At 41.3% G+C, this 25,227-nt stretch overlaps 2 protein-coding genes across 3 annotated transcripts in view; one reads left to right on the forward strand and one right to left on the reverse strand.

Moving 5' to 3' along the window:
- Positions 1-25,227, forward strand: part of MFSD4B (major facilitator superfamily domain containing 4B) — a 399,121-nt gene that overhangs the window by 74,346 nt on the left and 299,548 nt on the right. The gene's annotated exons all lie outside the window — the stretch shown is intronic.
- REV3L (REV3 like, DNA directed polymerase zeta catalytic subunit) overlaps positions 1-25,227 on the reverse strand; it is a 251,159-nt gene that overhangs the window by 56,653 nt on the left and 169,279 nt on the right. The window contains exons 17-21 of the mRNA XM_084623458.1: positions 21,886-22,078; positions 19,454-19,565; positions 12,131-12,246; positions 8,225-8,343; positions 7,297-7,415 (exon numbers count right to left, since the gene is read on the reverse strand). Of these exons, the coding sequence (XP_084479584.1) occupies positions 7,297-7,415; positions 8,225-8,343; positions 12,131-12,246; positions 19,454-19,565; positions 21,886-22,078 (659 nt within the window). The remainder of the gene's footprint in view (positions 1-7,296; positions 7,416-8,224; positions 8,344-12,130; positions 12,247-19,453; positions 19,566-21,885; positions 22,079-25,227) is intronic.

The following is a 25,227-nucleotide window of genomic DNA, read 5'->3' on the forward strand; positions in this document are numbered from 1 at the left end:
TTACACACTTTGTGCAGTAACTACAGTTCAAGTTGTGTACCCCTATGGGTGATCCACTTCAGCTGTGCATGCACTTCTCAAGCCCTTGATTGGAAAATTCAAGTTAGCAGTATCCGTTTGACCTGGCATGCTGGATACCAAGGCTATATAGCAGTGCAGGGGTGAACCAGCCTCAGGTCCTTCTCCACCCAAATATCCCTTAAGGAACAGTCTGAAGCAGAGTGGAAGGAGGGTGGGTTGTAGAGCACCCAGAGGGAAACACATCTTGAAGAATAGCAATTGCACAAAGTGAGTAACCTCTTCTTTGAGCAGTGTCCCTATGGGTGATCCACTTCAGGTGACTTCCAAGCAGTATCCCCAGATGGAGGGAGGGAGCTTCAGAATAGAGTCTAGAACTGAAGATAATACTTCAAAACCATGTGCCGCATCATATCTGACAGCATGGATCAGGGCATAATATTCTAAAAATCTTTGTATTGAAGCCCACGTAGAGGTACATATTTCAGATACTGGTACATTTTTCAGTAATGCTGTAGATGTTGCCTGCAGGAATGAATGCCCACAGCATCATAACAAGTGATAATACAGCCATCTCAACAGTCTTTAAGTAAAGATCGAGAACCACGTGGATCCAGGAAGGAAACAAAGAGCCTAGGTGACTTCTTAAATTGCTTAGTCCTATCTAAATAGAAGGCCAATGACCTTCTACCACTGAGGGTATGTTACCAGGATTCCTGCAGAGAACTATGTGGCTTCAGGAAAAACACTGGTAGATGAATAGATTGATTAAGGTGGAACTCCAAAAGAACCTTTGGTAAGAATTTAGGGTATGGACGAAAAGAGACCTTGTGCTTAAAGCTCACCCTAAAGGGAGGAATCTGCCAACAAGGCTCCAATTTCCCTGGCCCCATGGGCCAATATGATGGCTACTAAAAAGGCCGTCTTCACAGATAAATGCAACAGAGAACAGGTTCAAATAGAGGTTCATAAGGTAATTGAATATCAGGTTGAAGTCCCACATCAGGATAGGGTTCTAATCTGCAGACAGAGATTTCCCAAACCCTTAATAAACCTAGAAGACGATGGATGAGCAAATATGCAAGCATTCCTAACAGCCCTGAGCTCTAGCAGATTGATGTGGAGCCTGATTTCTTGAGCTGTCAATCTGCCCTGAGTTGTGAAGGTATTGAGGTGGGGCCCTCACTTCAAAATGATGCATCTGTTGTTAAAGTGATTGATGGGGCTGGGCAACAGAAAGGAATGCCTGCACAGATGTTGAGTTGATCCTCCCACCAATCTAAGGAGTTCCTCATTTATAGAGGAACCATCACCTCACCAAGCTGTCCCTGATTGGAAAATAGGGGAGACAACAATGGAAGCAGTGGAGGTGTAGTCTTGCATTATTGGTCACAAAAGTGAAAGCTGCCATTGTCCCAGGAGCTGAAGACAAGGTTAATGTGGACTTTTTAACATTTAACTGGAGACCTAACTCCTGGAACAGAGTACGTGGCAGACAGCACTGCTTTGTAGGCATGACCCTTGAGTAGCCAGTCATTGAGGTATGGGAAGACTAGGATTGCTTCTTGTCAGAGGTAAGCAGCCTCTATTGCTGGGACCTTTGAGAACACAATTGGGGGCCGAGGAAAAGCTGAAGGGAAGCACTTGGTACGATAAATGATCCTGGCCTACAGCGAAGCATAGATGTTTTCTTTGCAATGGGTGTATCATATATGGAAATAGGCCTCTTGTAGGTCAAAGGCGGAAAAGCCATCCCCTTTCTCTAGTGAAGGAATTATAGCTCCCAGAGTCACCATTCTGAACTTTTGATACTTTCTGAACTCGTTTAGAAGTCTTAGATCAAAGAATGGTCTCCACTCTCCCATCCTCCTTTGGCACAAGGAATTTCTTTGAATAAAATCCCTTGCCCTTGTGAGGAGGAGGAGGAGGAACCATCTCTATTGCTGCTAATCAACGGAGAGGATTCAATTCTTGTCTCAATAAAAGCTCCGGAGAGGGGTCCCTGAAGAGAGATGAGGAAGGGGAGATGGAAGCAGTGGGAGTGACATAAAATGGATGGTATAGCCTATTGTTATGACAGCTATGACCCATTTGTCTGTAGCGATCCTCTTCCAAGCATGTTGGAAATAGGCAAGGTAGTCTCCAAAGTGTGAATAGTGGGCTAATGGGCAAATCTGTAAATCCAGAGGTGTGGGAAGATTTGAAACCTTGACCAACCCATCAAAACTGTTACTTCAAAGATGGCTGGGTGGCTATGGAGGGCGGTAGGGTGGCTCTCTTTCTTTCAAATTGATGTCTCTTTGGGGGGTGGGGGGGAGTTCAGTAGATCTATGAAACCTGGAAAACTGAGCAGGACGTGATCTCTGGGCACTCTGTGATGCACTAAACCTTTTCTTATTTGTAGGTGTATATATTCTCAGGGACCACAAAGTAGCCCTACAGTCATTTAGAGTGATCAAGGACTCATCTGGGTTTCCAAGAACAGTTTATGACCGTAGAAGGGGAGGTTCTCCAGGGTGTTCTGCACGTCTCTCGGAAACCCGACAAGATGGAGCCATGATACTCTGCACATCACCACCACCGTAGAGATGGATCAGATAGCACCGTGTGCAGCATCTAAGGATGCTTGAAAAGCAGTTCTGGTGATCAATTAGGCCTCTGAGATGACAGGCTCGAATTGCTCCCTATATTCTTGTGGAAGATGCTCAATGAATCTGTTAGAATTTGTAACATGACTGCCTGATAATTTGTGATCCTGAACTGCAGGGTTGCTCATGCATTCTGGTCCCTGTCATAAGGGGTAGACTTAGAGATGTGCTGCCTACTCCACTCACCCGCATCGACCACTATGGAGTTAGGTGGCGAGTGGGAGAATAAAATGTCAGAATCCTTAGGGAGACATGATACTTTTATCTGCCCTTTTATACTTGGGCGGAATAGTGGCAGGTGTCTGCCACAACGTCTTAACCTGATTTAGGAGTGTCTCATTGAAGGGTAACACCACCCTAGGGAGTGTTGCTAACTAGGATATCCACCAGTGTGAACTGTGAATCCTTGACCTCTTTGAGAGGAATCTGAACAGTGTTAGCTGCTCTCTTTATGAGGTCTTGAAATTGCTGAAAATCATTGGCCATGGATGATGGCAGAAGCAAAACCACCTCATCTGGAGTTGAGGATGAAATAGATGTTTTAGGGGTGGCTTCTTTATCTGCCCTAGCTTCCGGCTCCTCAAACTTCTCCTCCGGGGGGGGGGAGAGGGGAGGAGAAGCTGGTTGGGGAGGAGAGGGTTGTATAACTCTGGCCTCCCTATGACACAGTCGTGGTGGCCTAGCAAATTGTCATCAATAGGCAGCTCAAGAGTCCCAGTATGACAATTGGGAGGGGGGGGGGGAGTGGGGCTGGCATGCAGGGCTGATTCTACCACCCTTGATAACAAGCCCAGTCTTCCATATGACTTTCAGAGAATGGGTTCCTGAAGGGATATATTGGAGAACCCAGAACAGAAATAGAGATGAATGACTGGAAGCCTCCTTCATCCTCCTCCATCTCATCCAATGGAGGAGCATGTGCAGAAAATGGAGACTCCAGTGGTAACAAAGGACGACAGATCGGAGATCGAAGTCTTGGTACTGAGAGCTGTTTGGTACCAGTGAGGAGCAGGGACTTTAATTCCTCCATTACCAAGAAGTCCTTAGTATATCTGAACTTCTGTGGTACTGAGTAGGGGATAGGTACTGACGTGGTAGCTGAGGCCACTGTTGCTGAAGCCAGCAGTACTAATGATGGTATCTGGCACCGTTGCTTGCTCGGTGCTGTATGCATGTGTACCAATGGATGGACTGAATGCAAAGGAACTGATGGCTGGGCTGAACTTGATGGTGCCAGTCCTAAGTGTCTATGGTTGCCCTTCTTGCTGGTCGAAGGTACTGAGGCCCTACTGAAGCTGCGTCTCTCCTTTGTACTCTGGGACTTCACAGCATTGCCAGTTCCAGAAGAGGAGTTCTTTGACTCAATGGTATTGAGTTGAGCAGTCCAGGTCTCAGAGACTGCAGTTCTTGCTGGAGACCTGGGCTTTTTGGAGCTGACACCTTAAGGTGAGAGTCCGCACTCCTTTTTTCAGAAGCATTCCTTCAAACCTCCTAAGTCTTCCCTTTTTTAGGGGAAGCCTGCACTGAGGTAGGAGGAGCGCTGGATCTGACTGGAGACAGATGTATGGGGGTGGGTCTCCTGACCTGATTCAGAAACTGGCTGAAGGGAACGTTCCATCATTAGCAGTCTGAGTTTAATATCCCTGTTTTTCTTTGCCCTTGACTTGAGGGCCACGCAGAAGTTGCACTTTAGGGAGACATGGGACTCCCCCAAGCAATACACTTAGAGTGGCTATCGCTTATAGATATAGCCTCTTGGCAGGAAAGGCAATGTTTGAAACCTGCCAGGAAAAAAAAAAAAAGGTCTCCCCAAGAGGAAAGAGAGGAGTAAAACAAGCCTCTCAATACTTATCTAACTAACTGATTATAACTATACTAACAACTAACTATAAAAACTATCTTAACTATAGAAATATTAGAAAAGCCAAGGCATGATACAGGTGAACTTACTAGGGCTCTGTCTCAGGCTGAGGTGGTTGAGAAGGAACTGAGGGAGGTTTGCCTGGTCATGAGGGGGAATTGAGCACAAGTGCAGACTGATTGGACACTGATAACTAAAAATTTCCAATCAAAGGCTCAAGAGGTGCATGCACACCTGAATTGGAGCACTCATTGGAACACAACTCAAAGAATTATTAGTTGTTTATGTTAATTGTGGCAAAAGGTCCCAATCAAAAGATAGAGGCTCTATTGTGCTAGGTGCTGTACAAACCTATAAGATGTAGTCCCTGCCCTAAGATCCTAAATACTGTATAGTACTGCTTTTTATTTAGATTTATCAAATCCCTCCTTGATTGGTATACTCTGTCAAATATTATACTCAACTGTAGCAGACAATTGTGACAATCCATATTATAAAGATCAGTACTTTTACAAAACTATGATAAATTTTGTATAAAGTATACCTAGTATCATTTGAAAACTCATAATCTGCTGAACATTATTGCCCTGGTAAAATATGTGTATCAACATTGTATGTGAAGCTATAAGAATCTGCTGTATAGCACTGTTATAACATGGTCCAAGATTAAGAAAAGCAGGCCCAAACCAGTTTTTCAGAGACAAAAGGCACTCTGACACCCCAGTCAGGTGTTAAAGAACTATGCTTAAGCAGTCATTCTCCAGCAACAGGAAGGTGTGAATAAGAAATTTACATTTCATCACAGGGATCGTTCAACCCTCACGTCCACAGGAAACTTGTCGCCTGCACCCCAGCGGGGGGTAAGGGTATAAGAATGGAGGACACACAGAACACAAATGGCTTCTCTCCTCCTTCATCTCTGCTCATGACATCAATGACTCTCAAAGAACTGAACTAAGTGGTTGGGGTAGGGGAGTCCCAGACTGAAAGGAGACCCAGCCTGTGAAATTTATTGCAGCATATGGTGCGGAAAACCTTTGCTTTTTAGTACATTTAGCTCATTAAGTTAGGTACTAGCTTGCATTTTACTCTTTTATTTTCTTTTGTAACACATCCTGACTTTTATGCATCATCACTTGTAATCATTTAAAATCTATCTTTCTGTAATTAGTAAGCTTATTTTATCTTAATCAGTGTGTTTGGATTTGTGTATGTGGGAAACTCCATTTGGGATAACAAGGCTGGTATCATTTTCCTTTGACAAAAGGATGCACTATCTATGAGTCTGCATTGTTCAGTAGTGTACTGGACAATACAAGATGCACATTTCTGGAGAACAAGGCCGAGAGTAAGAATTTGCAGGTGTCGCCCTATATGTAATTCATGAGTAAGGCTGTGAGTTTGTCACGGAGGTCATGGAATTCCATGACTTCTGCAGCGGCCAGTGTGCTTCGCCTGGGGGCAGCTCAGGCAGCCCCATGCCAGTCGCACTGGCAGCTGCTGGGGCAGTCTCAGGCCACCGCTCCCCCCACCCCCAAGCAGCAGGAGTTTGGGTGTGGGAAGGGGCAGGGAGGCAGGGCACGGGACGCAGTGAGGTGGGCTCTGGGCGGCGCTTACCTGGGGGTCTCCCAGAAGCTGCAACATTCCCCTCGCTCAGCTCCTAGGCAGAGACGTGGCCAGGCAGCTCTGCACGCTACCTCCATCTGCAGGTGCTGTCCCCACAGCTCCCTTTGGCTTTGGTTCCCGGCCAATGGGGGCTGTGAAGCCACAGCTCTGGACGGAGGTAGTGCACAGAGCTGCCTGGCCATGCCTCTGCCTAGGAGCTGAGCGAAGGGGATGTCCTCACTTTCGGGGAGGCGCGGAGTCAGGTAGGGAGCCTGCTGGCCCTGCCACCCCACCACCCACCCCCATCACCCACAGCGCCCCCGGGCCAACCCCCTTCCCCCCCCAAGATTTAGTTAGGGGTATATAGTAGAAGTCATGGACAGGTCACGTGCTGTGAATTTGTGTTTACTGCCTGCCTGTGACCTGTCCATGACTTTTACTAAAAATACCCATGACTAAAAGGTAGCCTTATCCATGAGTGACTGGTCACAGTGCTCATGTATTTAGCTGGGAGTGAATTTGCATGCTATAGGCTGTGTGAGCAGACCATGAGTGGATATTCTGACAGCAAAGCAGTATAAAAGGCACCCCAGGTTAGAGAATTAAGGGGACACAGTTGTTCAATGATCCAGATTGTACCCTAGGTAATGTCACAACAATGAAAGCTGGATAGTAGGGACAGCTCATTAGAAGTCCATAAGCTATTACCAGCAGGAGAGTGGGGTGGGGGGAGAGAAAACCTTTTGTAGTGATAAACACCCATTTTTTCATGGTCTGTGTGTATAAAAACATCTTCTGTATTTTCCACAGTATGCATCCAATGAAGTGAGCTGTAGCTCACGAAAGCTTATGCTCAAATAAATTGGTTAGTCTCTAAGGTGCCACAAGTACTCCTTTTCTTTTTGTGAATACAGACTAACACGGCTGTTACTCTGAAACCTTTGATAAACACTGTATGCTAAGTTAAGTGCTCTACAGGAAGTAATGAAAGACTTTAATACAGCATATCATGCCTATTCACATATCTCAAAGCTGCAGCTCACAATCTTGTCTTGTTTTTTCCATAGTTGCTTTTTTATAAATATAGGAAAGCCATACCACACTAAATTGTGAATCTTGCTTAAAAATATTCTCATAGCAATGGATCATTAGATCATTCATTACCTGTAGATATCTGCCTTGTTGTCAAACCAATCAGACAAAACTCGAGAGGTAAACAGAGGAAAACGCTGATGAAGAACATGAAAACCCACATTTTCAAATGTGTAGTTAGTTAGAGTCACCTAGAAAAATACAAAAGACTTGATAATGATCTTATATTTTTATAATACCTTCCTTTCAGAAGACTCCTAAAGCTCTTCACACACTTTAGCAATAGATTATGAACCACAAATAGGAATTTATTATCGCTAACATGCAGTTACCTAGTAGGTAAAATCATAGCAAATGTTTAACAGTCCACTGAAACAACACAACTGTTCATGACAGAAAGGGAAGAATATCTTTCTCCAAATGAAAGTACAGGTGCTAAATAGACTGCAATTACCAAATTAGAACTTGCCCAGGAGTGGGTTACAAGAGGGACCTAATGAGAAGGTTAAACACAATGTAACAGAACAGCAAAAAAGTGATGGGATACGATAGCTCAAAACAGTTCCATAGGCTTCAAATATTTCTTTTAGTAAAAGTACTATACTAGCTATCTTGCTAGGGACAAGTAAGCTGTTCTCGAGACACATCTTGGACACAAAGAAGTAAAACGAATACAAAGTAAAGTATGAAAAAAGAATGAAAATAAAAAGTTAAGAAACATTAGTGAAAATCAAAAGGCAAGGACTTCAGTATTTTACATTTCACTAGAATAGTTTCCCTTCAACATTTCAAAACACATTATATGTCTGTTTCTGAAAATAACATTATCTGTCTAAAAAGGGATAAAAAAGCTGTACAACAAAATACTATAGCACAAGTCCCTTCATAAAATTTCTCAACAAATGATTCCTTAAAAGTTTAGGATTAAAAATAATTAAAAACCAATTTCTCTCTCTTCTAAACTATTTTCAACATATATTTTTAACTTATTTTACTTTACCTCATTTCTCATCATTCGCCAAAGATTTAGGATAATTCGTCCAACAATATTTATTTCACTCATTGTATCTGACCCATATTCATCTTGCTCAGCTGCAAATCTGTTCTCTTTCTTATCATCTAATGTAATGAAAAGAGGATACATTTAGACAACTTATAATATAGTCAACATTACTTCAAGCTACTTCTCTGAGAAGTTCTAGGAGCTTCCTGGGAAAACAGCTTGAATGCATTTAAAATGTGTAGTAGCAGAACTGGAATTCAAAACCTGATCATGTGTAGGTAAAAAAAAAAATATATATATATATACATATATATATACATATATATATACACATATATATTCTTATTACTCATTAAATAAGATTTTTAGTTACCAAAAAAACCAAAAATATTTAAACCAAACTCATGTCCCCTTAATTTTTCCTCTGGTATGTATGCCCATTTGAGACGACAGCTTGGTCTAGTTTTATTGAACTGTCCACTGCAAGTCTTTATTCTTAAGGGAAATATATTGGAGCAGAGTTGCTGAAATGTTATTTGCATTTGATACTGCCCTATAAAAAGGAGGAACACTCCCTATCCTAAAGGGCTTACCCTTCTGATAAAGTTTTGCACTATTGGGCGGAGGATTGGGAGAGGAGGATGCACAAAACCTTTTACACTGTGAAAGTGGGAAAGGAGGCAGAAGACTTTGTTGGCGCGAAGGGAGGGAAAGAGAGACAGGAAGATTGCAAAGCTGTAGGGAGAAGTATTTTACTCTTGATATTTTAGGCATCACTTTATCATAGGGAGAAAGCCAAAGTGGGTGAGGTAATATTTGTTATTGGACCACGAAGGGCCAAAAAGCCATTAATATGTATGGGAGATCTTAACCACAGTCTCTGTTAAGGACTTTTCACATAGGCCCAAATTCCACAGCTTGGTCTGAGGCCTGGGGCCTAGCTAATAATGGACAATATATGGCTAAAGAAAAACTGGGTAAACAGGAGACAACCTTGCTTTGTTTCAACTAGATAAGTGGAGTCAACAGAACTCCAGATGCGGAGCAGTAATTGGGTGTTCATATCATCAGTTACAGACATACAAAGCACTGATAAGAGCCTCAAAGTCTACTCCCTGGTGCAGAAAGGAGATCGCCAACACCCTCCCCAAATGCCAACCATAGTTCAGGGAGAGGCCTAACATGTCACTATGAGATATGACATCCCCCCTTCCACGGATGTATTCTCCTTCACAGATGCCAACTCTAGTTCTCAGAAACACAATGGTGAACCCTAAAACTAAAACAATTGCTATTTGCTGTGTACTTTTCACTGTGTTTGTGTTTTAAACCCCCAGGAATGCACCTGTTGGACAACCGGAAGAGCTACCTCATTCCTATGGACCCCAAAATCAGGATTTAACCTACACACTGCAATAGGAAAAGTTTGAGGGAAAACACCTGTGTATTAGCAACATGTTAACCTGAGCTCTGGGCGGAGCCATTATTTAATCTTTTAGACTATTGGTTTATTGTGCTAATCTTGTCTTGCTGCTAGAACCTACCCAGGGGCTCGGGAACTCCAACCCTGTCGCTTCTCTCCACCCATGAGCACCCTATATAGTCTATTGTAATCAACTGTTTAGCACTGTCTCACTGAGCCTAATAAACAAAGTGACACTCCACCAGCGCTATGCGTAATAAACCCGCATGCTTGACTCCCCATGGTGTCCATTTCTGTTCCTTCAGACCAACTTCTGATGGTGAGAGAGACAAGCTTTCAAACTACACAGAGCTCTTCCTCAGGTCTTGGAAAGGTACTCAGTGTCACAGCTAAATACAAGATCAAACAGACAGTTTGGCATAAGTAGTTGGTATATATTCTGAGGGACGATTCAAGATATTACCTTACCCACCTTGTCTCTCTAATATCCTGAGACCGACATGGCTAAAACAACACTGTATACATGGGCAGAAAGGGAAAGAGGACTTCCTTACTCTCAATTCTCTTGAGTCTTTGCAGCATCACAGAAGAGCAGAGGGTGCTTGTGGTGTCTTTCCTAGCATTCTCTTTGCTCTAAAATGGAAGGGCCATAGTTCTGGGAATTTTTTTCTAAAGTTTATTGGGATGTTTTGAAAGTGCATCATACATAATTTAATATCCCAACATGAAACATTACAGTGACTATACTCTATGATACATTTTAAAAAATATTTTATATTTTTAGAACTATTTCTCCAAATTGTATCAGCTCCATCTGGCCTTTTAAATTAGCATAACAGAGCAAAGAGCATTCTGGGACATTTCCCCCACAATTCTGTATGTGTGCCTACCCCATTTTTATTTGTTTGCTGCACAACTCTGTCCCACACTATTAATTTATCAAAGATGCTCCTATACGGTATCCTATTAACAAAGAAGAGACAACACATTTTTGCAGAATAAAGTACACAACCCTATATAACAATTATTAGATTTCAGCATCTATTTCCTCAAGTGGCCATGATGTAAATTTCCCCTTGAACAACTCTCAAGAGACAATTTATTCACTGCGTTCCACTTTGAGCACGCAAATGAGATCATAGAGAAGACAAAAGAGAAAAATCTGTACACTCCTGCAGGGCTTCAGATAAAATAACAGAACATAAAGCAACAACTTATTCAATTGCTCACACTCTTTCATGCGTCATCTCAACCAGCAACAATGCTATGAATAAAATCTATTTCCCATTGACAAACTTTATCAATAAAACCTAATCGATAAAACCTATAAGCCACTGACAAACCTTAGTTAGTCTTTTATACACATTATCAAAATGCATGCTATCTTTTTACCTTCTTTATTGTTTCAGACTTTTAGAGAGGCAAAATAATGATTCTCCTTTGCCTGGCCAGTTGTAAAAGAAAATCAAGGCAATATAAGTGGTAACAATAATTAATCTTTTCTGTCCACTTGTATGCAGGATCTCCTGCAAAGCTAGAAAATGTCTAATATTTTTGAGTCTGTAACCTTTTTCTGTAACCATCAAAATTTCACAGAGTTTATTCAAGTATATTTGCTTTCCCTAAAGTCAGCCTGATCAGATAACACAGTCTCTCTCACTGGCTTTATCAACATCTCCTCTTTTGGCTTGTCTCTGAGTCTCTACATTTCTTCACTATGCATCACACCACGCGCTAACAACATAGAAATGAATTTTTCTGCCACAATAAAGATAATTAATGTCCTAATCAGCAATAGGCTCCCCAGTTGATGATCTGCAGGAACTTGTGGAACTTCCACAGCTGGCACCTAGAGAAAACCTATGTGTAGCAAATAAATCCCCACATACATGCTACCACTGTGTGCATGTGCACCAGACTCAGTCAAAGGCAGCAGCAGAGGGAAGAGCTCAGCTTTCCTTTTGCTAGCTGAATTTACAAAAAAGGGAAGGAAGAGTCCATGAAGGAGGCAAAGGGTACTTGCCAGCTCTCCCCTCAAAGGAGTAGAAGAGGTAGGTCCTAGTTGGAGAAGCACAGACTACTGGGGACTCTGGCCACAAAAAAGAGAGGGCAACAAGAAACACAGGGGTGGGAGAAAAGAAGGGAACACGGATGGAATCAGAACCCTGGCCAGAGGGTCATGCAAATAATGGAGGACACAGAACACAGACAGACACAGGTTTGCAGGAGGCGCTTTATCTGAATAGCTATTCCCTAATCTCCCCCCATCTTTGGGGCCAAAACCTATGCAACATAAAAATAAAATAAATAAACCATCACTGAAGAAAACTTCCTAATTTTTTTTAATGTCTGTGGTTGCACCTATATACCCGCATAAGTGCAGATATCCACCAAAAAAAAAAATAAAAAAATTAAAAGCATATTACCTTTTACCTAATGATATCAGCAGGGGCTGTGTTATAGTCTATAATATAACCCACCTGGTACACGAGAGATCATCTGGCATAAATCAACACTTAGTGCAGCAGCCCTCTGTAAGAGGTAACCCCACGAATGCATTTGGACTTCATATCCTAACATAATATCAGGGTCATATCTAAAAATGGGAAAAAAGAAAATAAGCTTCATAATATCAATACATTTTTGAAGGGACAGTGTGGGCTTGATCCTGCTCATGCTGAAGTCAACAACAAAACCACCACCGATTTCAGTGAAAGCTTGGTGTGGTCCTTCAATGACCACACACATAAATCTTGGAGATTTAATAAGTAAAATATATTTTATTATAAACAATATTATTGACAGAGTAATTGTTAAGCTTAGTTTTTTTTAAAAAAAGATAAAGAACAAAATAGGGATCTCACCAGTTTTTTGGAAAGCAATATTATATTGACTGTAGGTGAAATCTGACTAGTGGGACAAGACATAATTAAGTTGTGGTCCAGTAACTTCAACAAACTTGTTGCAAGCAGTCTGACAGAGTATAAACAGATTAATATGGCAAAATACTTCTATATTGCTTCCTTGAGAGGAAATTAATCCTGAATCTGTCTGGAATTTTGGTACTCTTAGAGTAGAGGAAAGAAGGGTAGTTTTGCAACTAAAAACACAAAGCTAGATTCTCAGGAGATCTGAGTTCTATTCCAGGCTCTGCTACAGACTTCTTACATAAACTTGGACAAGTCTCTTAACCATTCTGTACCGGTTTTCCCATCTGCAAAGTAGAGCTAATTCTTCTACCACTACTACCTATATCTTCTCCTGCAAAACCTACTATTCTTTGGGAAAACAGTCAAGCAATTCCTTTGATTACCAACAGAGATAAAAATGCTGGCTGTGACGCTGAAGAAAATTTCTTTCATCACATTTACAAAGAAAATAACTGAGAAAAAGGGTCATCCATAGCTCATGCTTTAATTGCTCAGTTTTACATTTCTTTTTCATCCTGCCCCCTCACTGGTTTATGTGGGATTTTGTCTTGTAGCTTCCGTTCTCAAAAAGCCCACACTGTCTTCTTCACTAGTCAAGCAATCTTATTAAGAGACACACTATTTGGGCCAGTTTTTGTACCTGCTAGAAACTAACAAATTCTAGTAACTGAAAGCTGTTGACTGGGGAAAAAGTGAGTGGGATTGTAGGTATGTATGCCAGAGCAGACTACATGGCCTGAGGTAGGCCAATACAGAGTACCTTCTGACTGATACCATTGGCAAAATAAAAAGATGGGCCTCAAAACGATCTTTCAAGCCATTGCCAATCTTTCTGCAGAGATGGAAAGTAGCATTCGTACTGGGAGGATTTAAAACATGCAATATTAGTAACAATCCAATCATCCTTGCTGTAGAGAGAAGAAATATGATCATTTTCCTCTCTAGACAGAAAGATTCACTCTGTACTAGTTTTGCTGCTATGTCATCTCCATTTTCTTTCCATTCTGTAGTAAACATTTCTTTTTATTTCAATGAATTGTTTCTTCTTTTCTTTTTTTAATGTACGTTTTTCCTGAGTGCTCATTTTCCTCCAGCTAATATTGAGGCAAATGGAGGAAAGAGTGCAGGCCAGACTTACAATACAGACAGAAGAGGGAGTTGTCTAGAACCGCAAAATATTTAGTGGACAGTAATTGCATAACTGAAAACTCTGGGGAGCTTTTCCCAGTTTTCCTTGGGCAACAAAACTCATAGAGCTGGTACTGGAAAGTAAGAGGAGATTCTTAGAGGAAGATGCTACTGACCGAGGAAAAGTTATTTCAGTGAAGTTTATTTTAAGGCAGATGCAGGGGATTTTTCCCCTTGCAACTTGATGTTAAATCTTCTTGACCTCCTGAAATGGTGCTAAGGAACTTATGAGAAACAAATATAATATTATGTGTCTAATATGAAAATGTAGTTAATTCAATGTTTATGCAGCCCTTTACATGTAAAAGCATTATGGACAAGACTTAAGTGCTAAGAATTATTGTTTATTATGGCAAAACCTGCTACAATTTTAAAAAGTGACTTTACCATACAATCTTCAAGGAGATTGTGTTCTCTTATATCCTGGTATATTATATTTCATATCTTCTCTCAGAAGCCACTTCCTGCTTTCTCACTCTGGGAGAGGGAGGGAGAAGGGGGGCACATGGCTGGTGGACCATGCAGCAGTGAATCCACTGACTCTGTCCATGCTCCTTCTATTCCTGATTCCCTTAGCTCTGTGTCATGCAGGAGCATGTATTTCTGTGTAAAGCCCCCAAATCCTGCTCCTCCCCCTCTGCAGAGCAGAATAGCACCTTTTCCATTATATGTAGGGACCTCTATACCTGCACCAGAGGGGCAGCATTTGCCTTAAATGTGAAAGAAAGAGGCCCGTAACATTTAATTTCTCTTTCATGGGAATCCACTGCTCCATCAGGCCTGGCAAACTGTTTCCATCTTTTTCAAGTCATTGAGGCAAAATGGCTTGCAATTTTAGCCTTCCCTTATCGTCTCTAGAAGCCTGTTTTAGAGCATCCTCTAGTGGTTTGCCTATTGAATTTCAGGCACAGCTCTCCCAAGTCTTCTACTTTTGGGTCTTTGAAAAGAGGTTCTCAGTTCTTTTCAGGTACACTTTTCCAGTTTTCTCCCTGTCCCTGCAGGCTGGCCTCCATTTGATAGGAAGATGGTCTATCTGAGTGGGACAGGGATTCCTTTAGTATAACAGCAGATCCCCAGGCTCCGTATCAGCAGAAGTTGAGCTGTCCCAACAGCAATTCCGAAAAACCTAGAGTTCCTGCACTCGCCTCTCTGTGCTGGTAGATCATCTTCACTGTTTGCACAAAGTTAGGGAGGGGCTGCTTTACAGCTGGTATCTGGCTTCTTAGCATATTTTATGCCCAAGTCCTCCTTTTATTCCTGAGCATCATCTCCACACCACTGCAGCCAACACAGGACAGGTCAAAGAGGGAATTTTGGGCTCCGTGTGAGTTCCCTCCCACCCTAAGACTGCTCCTAGCACCCGAAGGAAGGCCTTTGTAACTGCCCTTTTCAGTGACTCACTCCCACTGAAGTTTACCCTTCAGTTTCTCTGAGAGTTCACCCTCCCAGACTGTGTCTGCTCAGAGACAGTTTCCTGCACCTCCTGAACCTCAAATCTCATGTTATTCAATATCTCAATAGCCTTTCAGAATGAGGAGGATTTGCTGGTTCCTGCTCCTCCTAAGTGCCTCCCTTTAGCTGTCTCCACAAAGAGTTAAGCCATGCATATATCCCTAGTTGTGAGTGCTCCTACTCTCCTCAGACAGCTCACGCTCCAGCAGTCTCTCAGGACAGCTGGAATCTGCAGTAAAAATAAAACATTTTGCCAAAATCAACTCTTCTGTAACACCCTTAACATGAAGGAACAGGCAGCTGCAGCTCAAACACCATTTCTAGGACCACCCTTTGAGGTGAAACCTCTCAAGTTTTAGAAAAAATTCTGAAAAATCTATAAAATTTTGATAAAATTATGCCTAGCCAATCCTCATCTAAATGCTAGAATGTGCTTCAGCTCTTTTTGCTACAGCTTTCAGTAATACCGGAACAGTCAGTGATTTCATCCACGGTGTCTCATCAAGGCCAAGAACTAATAAGAGGGCATTATGTCAGAGAGGATCCTCTCCAAGACAATGAAGTCCTGCCAACTCATGTTTGCCTTCCCCGATGGAATGTTCAAGAAATTCTTTGCAACGTGGGCTGGTTTCATTTCAGACAAATGGGCTCTCAGTATTATCAGAAAAGATCTCCTCAATAACTTTTGAGCACCACTAATTTTTCCATCATTTCCTTTGCCACAAGACCTTATGAAAACCAAAGGTATTCTAGATAGTATCTCAAAACCTCTCTTCTTTGGCATAATCTCCCAGTTCTAATGGAAGAGGCTTTGGTTTCTACTCCAACTTCTTTGGGGGTATTCAAAATATCTGGAAGTTTTCAGCATAGAAACACTTGTGCTTTACGATTCAAGAGAAACACCAAGGATTTCTTGTGCATCATGGGCCTCAAGAAGGCTTATCTTTACATGTTAATATGCCCCATCGTTGAAAAATGTTAATGCTTTACCATCAGGGACAACCATTATCAATTCAAGGCAATGCTTCTCAGCCATTCATCTGCTCCACAGGCATTTACCAAACTGATGGTTATCTTGGCAGTCAATCTGAGATGAGAGTATTCAGATCTACCACTGTGGATGAACTACTGGCATAGATGCAATTGTATGAGGCTTCACAGTTGCTGAATTTTCTTGAGCAACACTGGAGATGAATCTGTAATGAGTGCTCTAATTACATCACAAGAGCTCTCAGTTCTGCGGACCACTTTTCAAAACTGACATTGGACTAGTGGTGTTGCCTGAATTAAAAAAAAAAAAAAAACTTATCAAAAGTCAGGACCTCACTCATTTATTGTTCTTCACTCTATAGGTTTCAACATACTAATGCCTCCAGATAGTTTTCTGAGTGATGTTCCACCTCCACTCCTTCATAATTTTCTGATCAGGTAATGGAATTATCAAAATTCATGAAACCAATCTGCTGTCAGTCCCAACCAATCGATGCTGAGCTCCCTCTCCTGCTAGAGACCCCTGGGTCATTTGTTAAGGGCAAACCATTGGCAGATACAACAGCAATCTGTATGATGAACAACAGATTGTTCTGATGGGAAACTCGTAGGTGTTTGCATACAACAGAAAGTAAATGGTCCTGTCCCCGCAAGGGAGTCCTAGCCTGGCACCAATGCCGTGGATCTGCAAATGATGGGGAATGTAGTAGTCAGCTTTCTTTGATATGTTCTTCCAGAGTTCATAACCAACCATGTAGAAAGTGGAAAGTGATGAAACCACTGTGGCTCAATCACCAAGGCAGAACAAGAAACAAAATCCTAAACAGAGGTCTGGACGACTTCCATTGCACTTGGAACATCTGGATGTCTCCCTCAATGTCACATACATCTGGAGTAAGACCAAGAAATCAGCCAGTTGGCTCCACTGCTGCGGGATGGACCTGGGAGCTGAACTAGTAAGTCCCTGATTGTTTGGAGACGGTTCTTCCCACAAGTAGATTTGTTTTCTGTCCAATGCACCAGGAAGTTAATAATTTTGGTTCCTGGCAGTGACAACCCACAAGCCTACTGAACAGATGTGCTGTCATTCTCATTGTCTGGTCTCCAGAGTTATGCTCTTCTACAGAGAAAGTCAGAAAGATCAACAAGAAGAAATGTGCAGTCATACTGATTATTCCATTTTGGTCCAAAGTAGCTATAGTTCCATAGACTAATGCAAAGGTCAGTATGCCAGCCAGGGATTTTATCAGCTTCTTAGAAATTAATTCACAAAAGTCTTCTATCTCACCCAGATCTTGAATCTCTGAGAGTTGTTCCCTGGATCCTGAACAGTAACGTTTCCTAGAATATGATCTGGTTGATTTCCTCCTCAACTGCAGGAAATCCTTCATCAGTTGATCTTACCAGGTCAACAGGAGAATCTGGTGTTTGTGGTGCACTAAGCAGAAAAACTCTCTAACACTGGCAACAAAAGACTTTTTGAAAATTTTCCCCGTACTAAGTGTTCTCATTAAAGCTCCTTTTGAGCCCCAAGAGAAACTTCTGTCTGCCAATCTTAGTTCACCTTCCTTTTAGTGATCACATCAGCAAGAAAATTCCTGCTTAAGTACCTTTACTCCCCCGACTCAAAGTAGTAATTGAGGCTAGCCGCTGATTTTGCTTATAAAAACCCCACGGACTTCCATTTAACCTTATCAATATTCTTATACTCTTTCTGCCCAAAGTCTACACACGCTGAAAGAGAAAACAGATGCACACAAAGGATGTGTCTAAATGGTAAAATTCTATTTGCACAGAACTACACCTACAGAAAGTTTGATGCCCTACTGGTATTATACAGGTGAAAGGTGGGACTAAGAAGAATAGTGTAAGACATCAAAGTCCTCTCTCTCTCTCTCTCTCTATATATATATGGATTAAGTCTGTAATCTTCGAGGAATACAAATTACCTAAAGCAATTTCTGAGGATAAGTTGCTGACTCCAACAGGTGTACTAGCACATTATAGTAAAAGAGACAGAGCCTCTTATGAAGAGATTTGCCAGGCAAGCTATCTGGTTGTTGGTACATTCCTTCAAAAAGCACTACAAAATCAGTATCCTTTCTTCATCCAGTGATGCCTTCAGATGTACAAATGTTGAGTCTTCCATTGATGGTGATCTTCATGAATAAAGCAAAACTTCTAACTGCTGTGATATCTTTGATATGTTGTTTACATGCTGGCATTTGATTTCTTTTTAAATTTCCACCCATTTCTTGGGGGATTTTCTTTTAAAACGGCTTGCTACTTCCAGTGGTTTCCCAAGGCAGATGGAGCACCTGATTTCCAAGAAAGATAAAGATAAAATTAGTTTCCTTACCTGTAAGTTTGTCTTCTCTGAACAAGTATCCGCTGCTCTGTCAGGACCCACCCTATGTTGGTTGCTTTCAGCAACTCTTTTTTATTCTGGCTTCATGGGGTTGGTCAATGTCATTCTCCTCAGAGGTTTTCTGGTTGGAGAGAGAGAGAATTGCAAATGTACTCTGCCTAGTACACATTTTGTCTTCAGCATGTACTCCAGCCAGATGATTCACGGTTTAGTCTGCTTATTTTTCCTTGAGACTATGACTTTCGCAGCTTTGGCAGTTGGGCCTTGCAGAGAGATGTGCCTGCAGTTCCAAAGTTACAGCACCAGAGGATGCTGTAAAGCAGGTGTTCAAAACTTGGAAGAGAAAAACCCTGCAGTTTTCCAAGCCTAATAGAACAAGGGATTCCCATTCAGAGAAGACAAATTTATGGGTCAGGAAACTAGTTTTTATCTACAGGTTATGCTCATGTACCCATATAAATTTCTGTGTGGAAAGTATTTTGCCACAAAACCCTGCAAAAACGTCTTCCTATCTTGAGGTTTTCTATAGTTCTCATCACCGTAATATCTAATATTTTGAGAGTTCAAGACTGAAATGTGTATACTGGATTGTGGGATTAAGAGGAAAGGTTATAAATTTACAGGATTACTGATAGGAGTGTTTAGGTTCGGGGCTTTAACTCAGCTAACTAAGAGGCTCTTATTATATGCCTGGTATAAGAGGAAAGGAAAACCAGATGTTTTTATTCAAGAGACCACCATGCTTGTCCATTCTAGAAATGAGCCTTTGGGGAAAGACAATAACAATCAATACTTGGGAGACTGGCAGGGGCTGAAAGAACTAAATCTGCTGTACCATGCCTGAAAAATAAAAGCAGAACACACAGATATGCTACCTTTTTACAATATTCACTACTTCCTGGAAAAGAGCTTTCTCATCAGCAGCATAAGTGACTTCTAGTCCTGTAACTCCAGATCTTGTGAGCAAAGGGGCCTGGTCTCTGCTACCTAGAAAACAAGTGAAATAATCATTAATTTTTAGGACAAACTCCACTACTCCAGTCTCTCTAATTCTTTAAAATAAAACATACAACTCAAATCATTTGAACAGAGAAAATAATTTCTGCCTCTACAACGTACATTCATATCTGTCTTAATATTGATTAAAAATTACTAATACAATTAATCCTTCTCTGGATTATTTTTGTTCTCAAAGGTGGGTTTTAGGCACAAGATTTCCATTTTTTCACTTTGCAAATTGTTCCATGAAGAAGAGAATTTTCTAGAAATTCCCAAAGATGAACAAATTTGACCCAAGGAACAATGTTAGCATTTTACATCCACAACAGTCAGGCTAAGAACTATATTTGAAGAAAAATGTTAAAGAACTGTACTGCATCTTATGTTCTATATTCTTCACATAAAATATCTATTTTAATTAACTACATTACACTTGTTTAGACTCGTTCTTTGCAAAGTGCTTTGCATATGAAAAGCCCTATACAACACAGTATACTTTTTAAAACTCCAACCCCACCCCCACTGACTCGAGGAAATAAAAAATAACCAATTAGAGAAGAAGTGTAATGAAGCAGAACAACAACTGTGTCTTCAAAATTCCCTTACATAACAGATCATAACATCTCTGATTAAACCAATCAACTGGAGTTTTAAAAGGAGCTTGATAAAAGATGAATACATTAGTCCACATTAGCTCAAAAAATAATTCTGTGCATTTTCAGAATTAATTAAAATACAGGCTATCACTTAAAATGCAATAATGTAAAATGATGTGCAGCTCAGTCTCAAGTCACTCCTCAAGGAGCTCAACAAGCTCTTCACTAAGAAAACAGTGAGAGCACTTACAATAAAAAGGAAGAAAGATTATCACAACATTTAAATGAACTACCTCATTTTATCACTAAATAAATTCTGCAGATCAGTATGTCTGATTTTTCAATATACTACTAGTCTTATTCACAGAGTTTTCTTCATAATTTTTCAGAGCAGTTCCTAATGCGCCGTAACAGTCTCTCATGACAACTCTCACTCAGTACAATAATGGAGTTAATTAAAAATACTAACAAAGAAACAAATACCAGAATAAGCTACATTAAAAGTAATATTAGGGACTTCACCTAAACCCATAAAATTCCTGCAATATCTTAAAGAAGCAGGTGAAGGATGGAACTGTTGCCTTAAGACTAAATTTCCTTTTTATTGGTAGGTTTTGGGCTATGCCTTTATTGTTAGACAGTATTTTGTGGTTTAATATACAGCTATAATGCCACTTTTTTTTTTTTTAATTCCCCAGAATAAATCTTAAAAGAAACAGGACTTTTTTTAATAGTCTAAACCAGTGGTACTCAACCTTTAACAGCTGGAGAGCCACTTCACCATTAAATGGAGTTGCAGAGCACCTTAAAATCAAGTACCGACATTGTGATCTTTGTGTCATGATGTTTCCTCAATGTCTGATGATGATGCAGTGTCACATCATCATCATATATTGACACATCATGACACGACCCACCATCCCCTCTCCCAGCAGCACACTCTCTCTCTCTCCATCCCCTCCTGGCTGCTGGGAAGGAGTGGTGGTCTCTCCCCATTCTGCCCCCCGGCTGCTGGGTGGGAGGTGATCTCTACTCTTACCTGTGGGGGAATCCCAGCAGCTCCTTTTCTTTCCCCCTTTGGGAGGGGGAACTTCAGCGACTCCCACACTGCCGGTCCATTTGCTCAGTGCTCCCCGCGCTGCCTGATAGAGTGGAGCGCCGATCAGATGCCTACATTGCGAGAGCTGCCTGTAGGGCCATGAAGAGCCACATCCGGCTCTAGAGCCACAGGTTGAGTATCACTGGTCTAAACAAAGCCAAAAAGGTACAATACAATAAGGGCCCCTGTTTAGATCCTAAAAGGATCAGATAAAACCACAAATATAACCCTTAAGTAAAATATTAAACATACTGTCTTGATTTAACATTTTCTATTTGTAGCTAGCCAGCAATTTCAGCAGGAGACTAAGGCAAATTTTCCTCTTTACACCTCTAGAACACTGCAGGAGCTTGCTCAGGAGTACACAAACACAGGTCTACTGCATACATGTATCATATCTGTGGTTTACAACCTATGAGATGGTTCATAGGAAGATATAAGCAGGAAAACTCTACCTATGCTTAATATAGCCTTGCATCCAATACTCACAAGAGAAAATTAAATGAGTTAAAACAATACTATAGAACCATATTTGATCATGGCTTGCTAATGCTTCATTTTTACAAGATACAGATTTTGGCAAAGTACTCTTAAGAAAAAAAAAAATAGGAACCTTGGCTTGAGATTGTTCTGTCTTTATCAATCACTATAGCACCAGTGATTTCTCTTTTATCAGTATTTGGCAGTTCTGTGTCAGATGAGATGCAGAAGAATAAAGCACAGATAGGATCAAATTCAGGGTCTGGCTCCAAGTCTCGTCTGGTTCGAGCATGTAACTCCATACTGATGAGTGTAAGGTTTTGGACCTACATCAAAGAAAACCCAAGTACAAGTTTATATTTTGTGGCTCTTTTCAAACAATTACATTTCACACAGTTTTGAAAGAAGCAGATTATTCATATAAATGAAATCATTATAAGCAAGGGTCCAATACATTTATATAAAACTACTTACACATAAGAGGTAAAAAACAGCTGACTAAGCCTAAATTTTTAGAATGTTTTTAAAAAAATATTAATTGTTTTGTGCAAGGTTACCAGTAGACAACTGTATTTTTAAGTAAACCAACTTGGAATAATTTTTACATATTGAATGTTTGTTTTCTAATGGGTACTGTTCTCCTGGTCCTTTAAGTCTTGATTAAACATTTCAAATGGCAGCACCAAGAACATGAAAATTACATAATCCATAATATTAAATTATAACACTTTTCACTTCCATACCATTTTTCATCATAGAATCCAAACTGCTTTACAAATCGTATTGAATTTAGCCTCAACATTTGTGTGCAACACAGTACCACCTCAGCTCCATTTTTTACAGATGGGGAAACAGGCATAGAGAGATTAAGTGATTTGGAAAAAATTCACAGAGAAATTGTGACAGAGTCTTAAACAAAATACCCAGGACCACAAGAACATCTTTCCATTTAGTTGGTCAATGGACATACAAAGATTTGGTAATCCTACACTATAACATGAATTTAGGGTTATTCCATTTTTTGTATTTTCCATTTTCTCTGCAAAATGACATTTTCATTTTGAAAAAAGAAATGTGGGTATTTGTTAATACATTCCTTGCTTATCCCATATAGGTGGGAATCTAGCTTTTAAAAAAGAAAACAAAGCTTAGAAGTTTTAAGGAAGAAACGAAATCCTGTTTTGTTTTGTTTTTCCTAGAATGCACAATAGTTAGCATCCCTTGTTGCACAGGGAGTGCCCGTGTGGGGAAGAATATGAGAAGACACAGGTAGTAGTACTCCTTTGTTTTATAACGGAAGGTCATTTCAAGCAGTACAAAAGTCAGTTTGCTTGTTTGTAGATTATGGGGATAAAAAACTGAGTATGGAAGAACCAGAGGACTGGAGTTGAAGTGAATCTAGCAGCTATGCAAAGATCAGGACAAGGAAGCAGCAGAGTACTGGACACAAGAGGGACAAGGAAGTAGCAAAAGGTTGGAGGTGGGTGAGAAGAGGGAAAGCTCCAAACACAGTTCTTCCTCTCTTTTCTCAATGTCTTTGAAATTAATGTATCATGCTTCTTAGTACTTATATACAATGGTTTGGCATGATATATAAATCTGGACTAAGCAGATACAGCTACAGTATCAGTCTGTCAACAGATTCAGGAAAACAGTACATTTGGAATATTTTCCTCCAAACCAAAAAATTACTTTCTAAAAGTGAAAGTTAAAATTAAGCTGAAACTGACTGTGGTTCTACCAGTCATCAAGACAGTGCACTATATTGCTCAGGGGTCCGGCTACCTCCTGAGTCCTACCTCATGCATCATCAGTTAAAGTGGAAGTATTGGGCTTTTTCAGTAAGAAAGTTAAACAATTTACTGAATCAAAATGGATTGTTGAGTTTTTTGGTAATACTTTTTGTGCAGTATTAAATATCTAGCCCTTCTGGTTATGATCCTTCTAAATTTGAAATAAAACAGTTCTGGCTTTCTGAGTAATGACAATTTAAATATCAAGTTTAGCCTAAATAGTAGAGTAATTTAGCATCCACCAAATGTGTTTTATGTATTGTCTGATAAGTTTCAAAAGCTATTCCCATCAAAATAAGACGCATGATCTGAAGGTGCAAATAACTGAATATTTGATATTTTTGTTCTTCTTTAGAGCTCAACATAGGAGTTAAAGAGAACAAAACCCAGAAGATTATCGGGAGTTTAGAAGCTCTATTGGTGAAGATCTTGGTGACAGGACTGTACATTTTCCAAAAGTTTCCACAGAATTTATCAGAGTTTTTGGCAGATTTCTAGTGGCTCAGAATCACCAGGAGAAGTTATATAGTAAAAGCTCTTTTATCCGGCACTTCACTAACTGGCAAGCTCTATAAACCGGCATTTCTGATCTGCACTGAAAGTCCAGTTTATAGTGTGGTTGGTGTGGGGCTGGCAGGGGGCACGGGAGGGGCTGTGGAGCGTGCTCAGGGAGGGAGTTTGGGTCTGGGAGGGGGCTTGTGGCCAGGCAGCTCTGCAGGCACGCTGCCTCCGTCCCCCCCCACGAGGGCTGACTCTGCGGCTCCCAGCCCATTGGCTGGGAACTGTGGCCAATGGGAGCTGCAGGGATCGGCGCCTGCCGATGGAGGCAGTGTGCCTGCTTGCAGAGCCGCCTGGCTGCGCCTCTGCCAGGAGCACCAGGGACGGGGAGCTACTTGCAAGGAGCCCCCAGAGATGAGTGCGACCCCCGTCTGGCACCCCAAGCCTCTCCTATGCCCCAATCCCCGTCCCGGACCCAAACTCCCTCCCAGAGCCTGTGCCCTACAGCCCCTCCTATGCCCCTGCTCCGCATCCTCCCCCAGCATTCTAAACCCCTCCCTCTAAGTTAACTGGCATTTTCAATTTACCGGCAACCCCTGTTCCCCCAGCATGCCGGTTAAAAAAGCTTCTACTGTATAGATAAAGACAAGTTACTCCTCATATAGTCATAAATTTTAAGACCAGAATGGGCTATTATGATCATGTAGTCTAACATTCTGTATAACTAGGGCCCTACCAAATTCATAGTCCATTTTGGTCAATTTCACGGTCATAGGATTTTAAAAATAATAAATTTAATTATTTCAGCTATTTAAATCTCACATTTGTAATTGTAATTGTAGGGTCCTGACCCAAAAAGAAGGGTCAGGGGGGTCACAAGGTTATTGTAGGCAGGGTTGCGGTGCTGCTACCCTTACTTCTGCACTGCTGCTGGCAGTGGTGCTGCCTTCAGGGCTGGGCAGCTGGAGAGTGTCAGCTGCTGGCTGGGAACGCAGCTCTGAAGGCAGAGCCGCCGCTAGCAGCAGCACAGAAGTAAGGATGGCCTGGTATGGTATTGCCTCCCTTACTTTTGTGTTGCTGCCTGCAGAGCTGGGCCCTCAGTAAGCAGCCACCACTGATCGGCTGCCCAGCTCTGAAGGCAGTAGTACAGAAGTAAGGGTGGCATGGTATGGTCTTGCTACCCT

Source organism: Lepidochelys olivacea, assembly GCF_965140295.1.
Source record: "Lepidochelys olivacea isolate rLepOli2 genome assembly, chromosome: 3".
Taxonomy (NCBI): domain Eukaryota; kingdom Metazoa; phylum Chordata; order Testudines; family Cheloniidae; genus Lepidochelys; species Lepidochelys olivacea.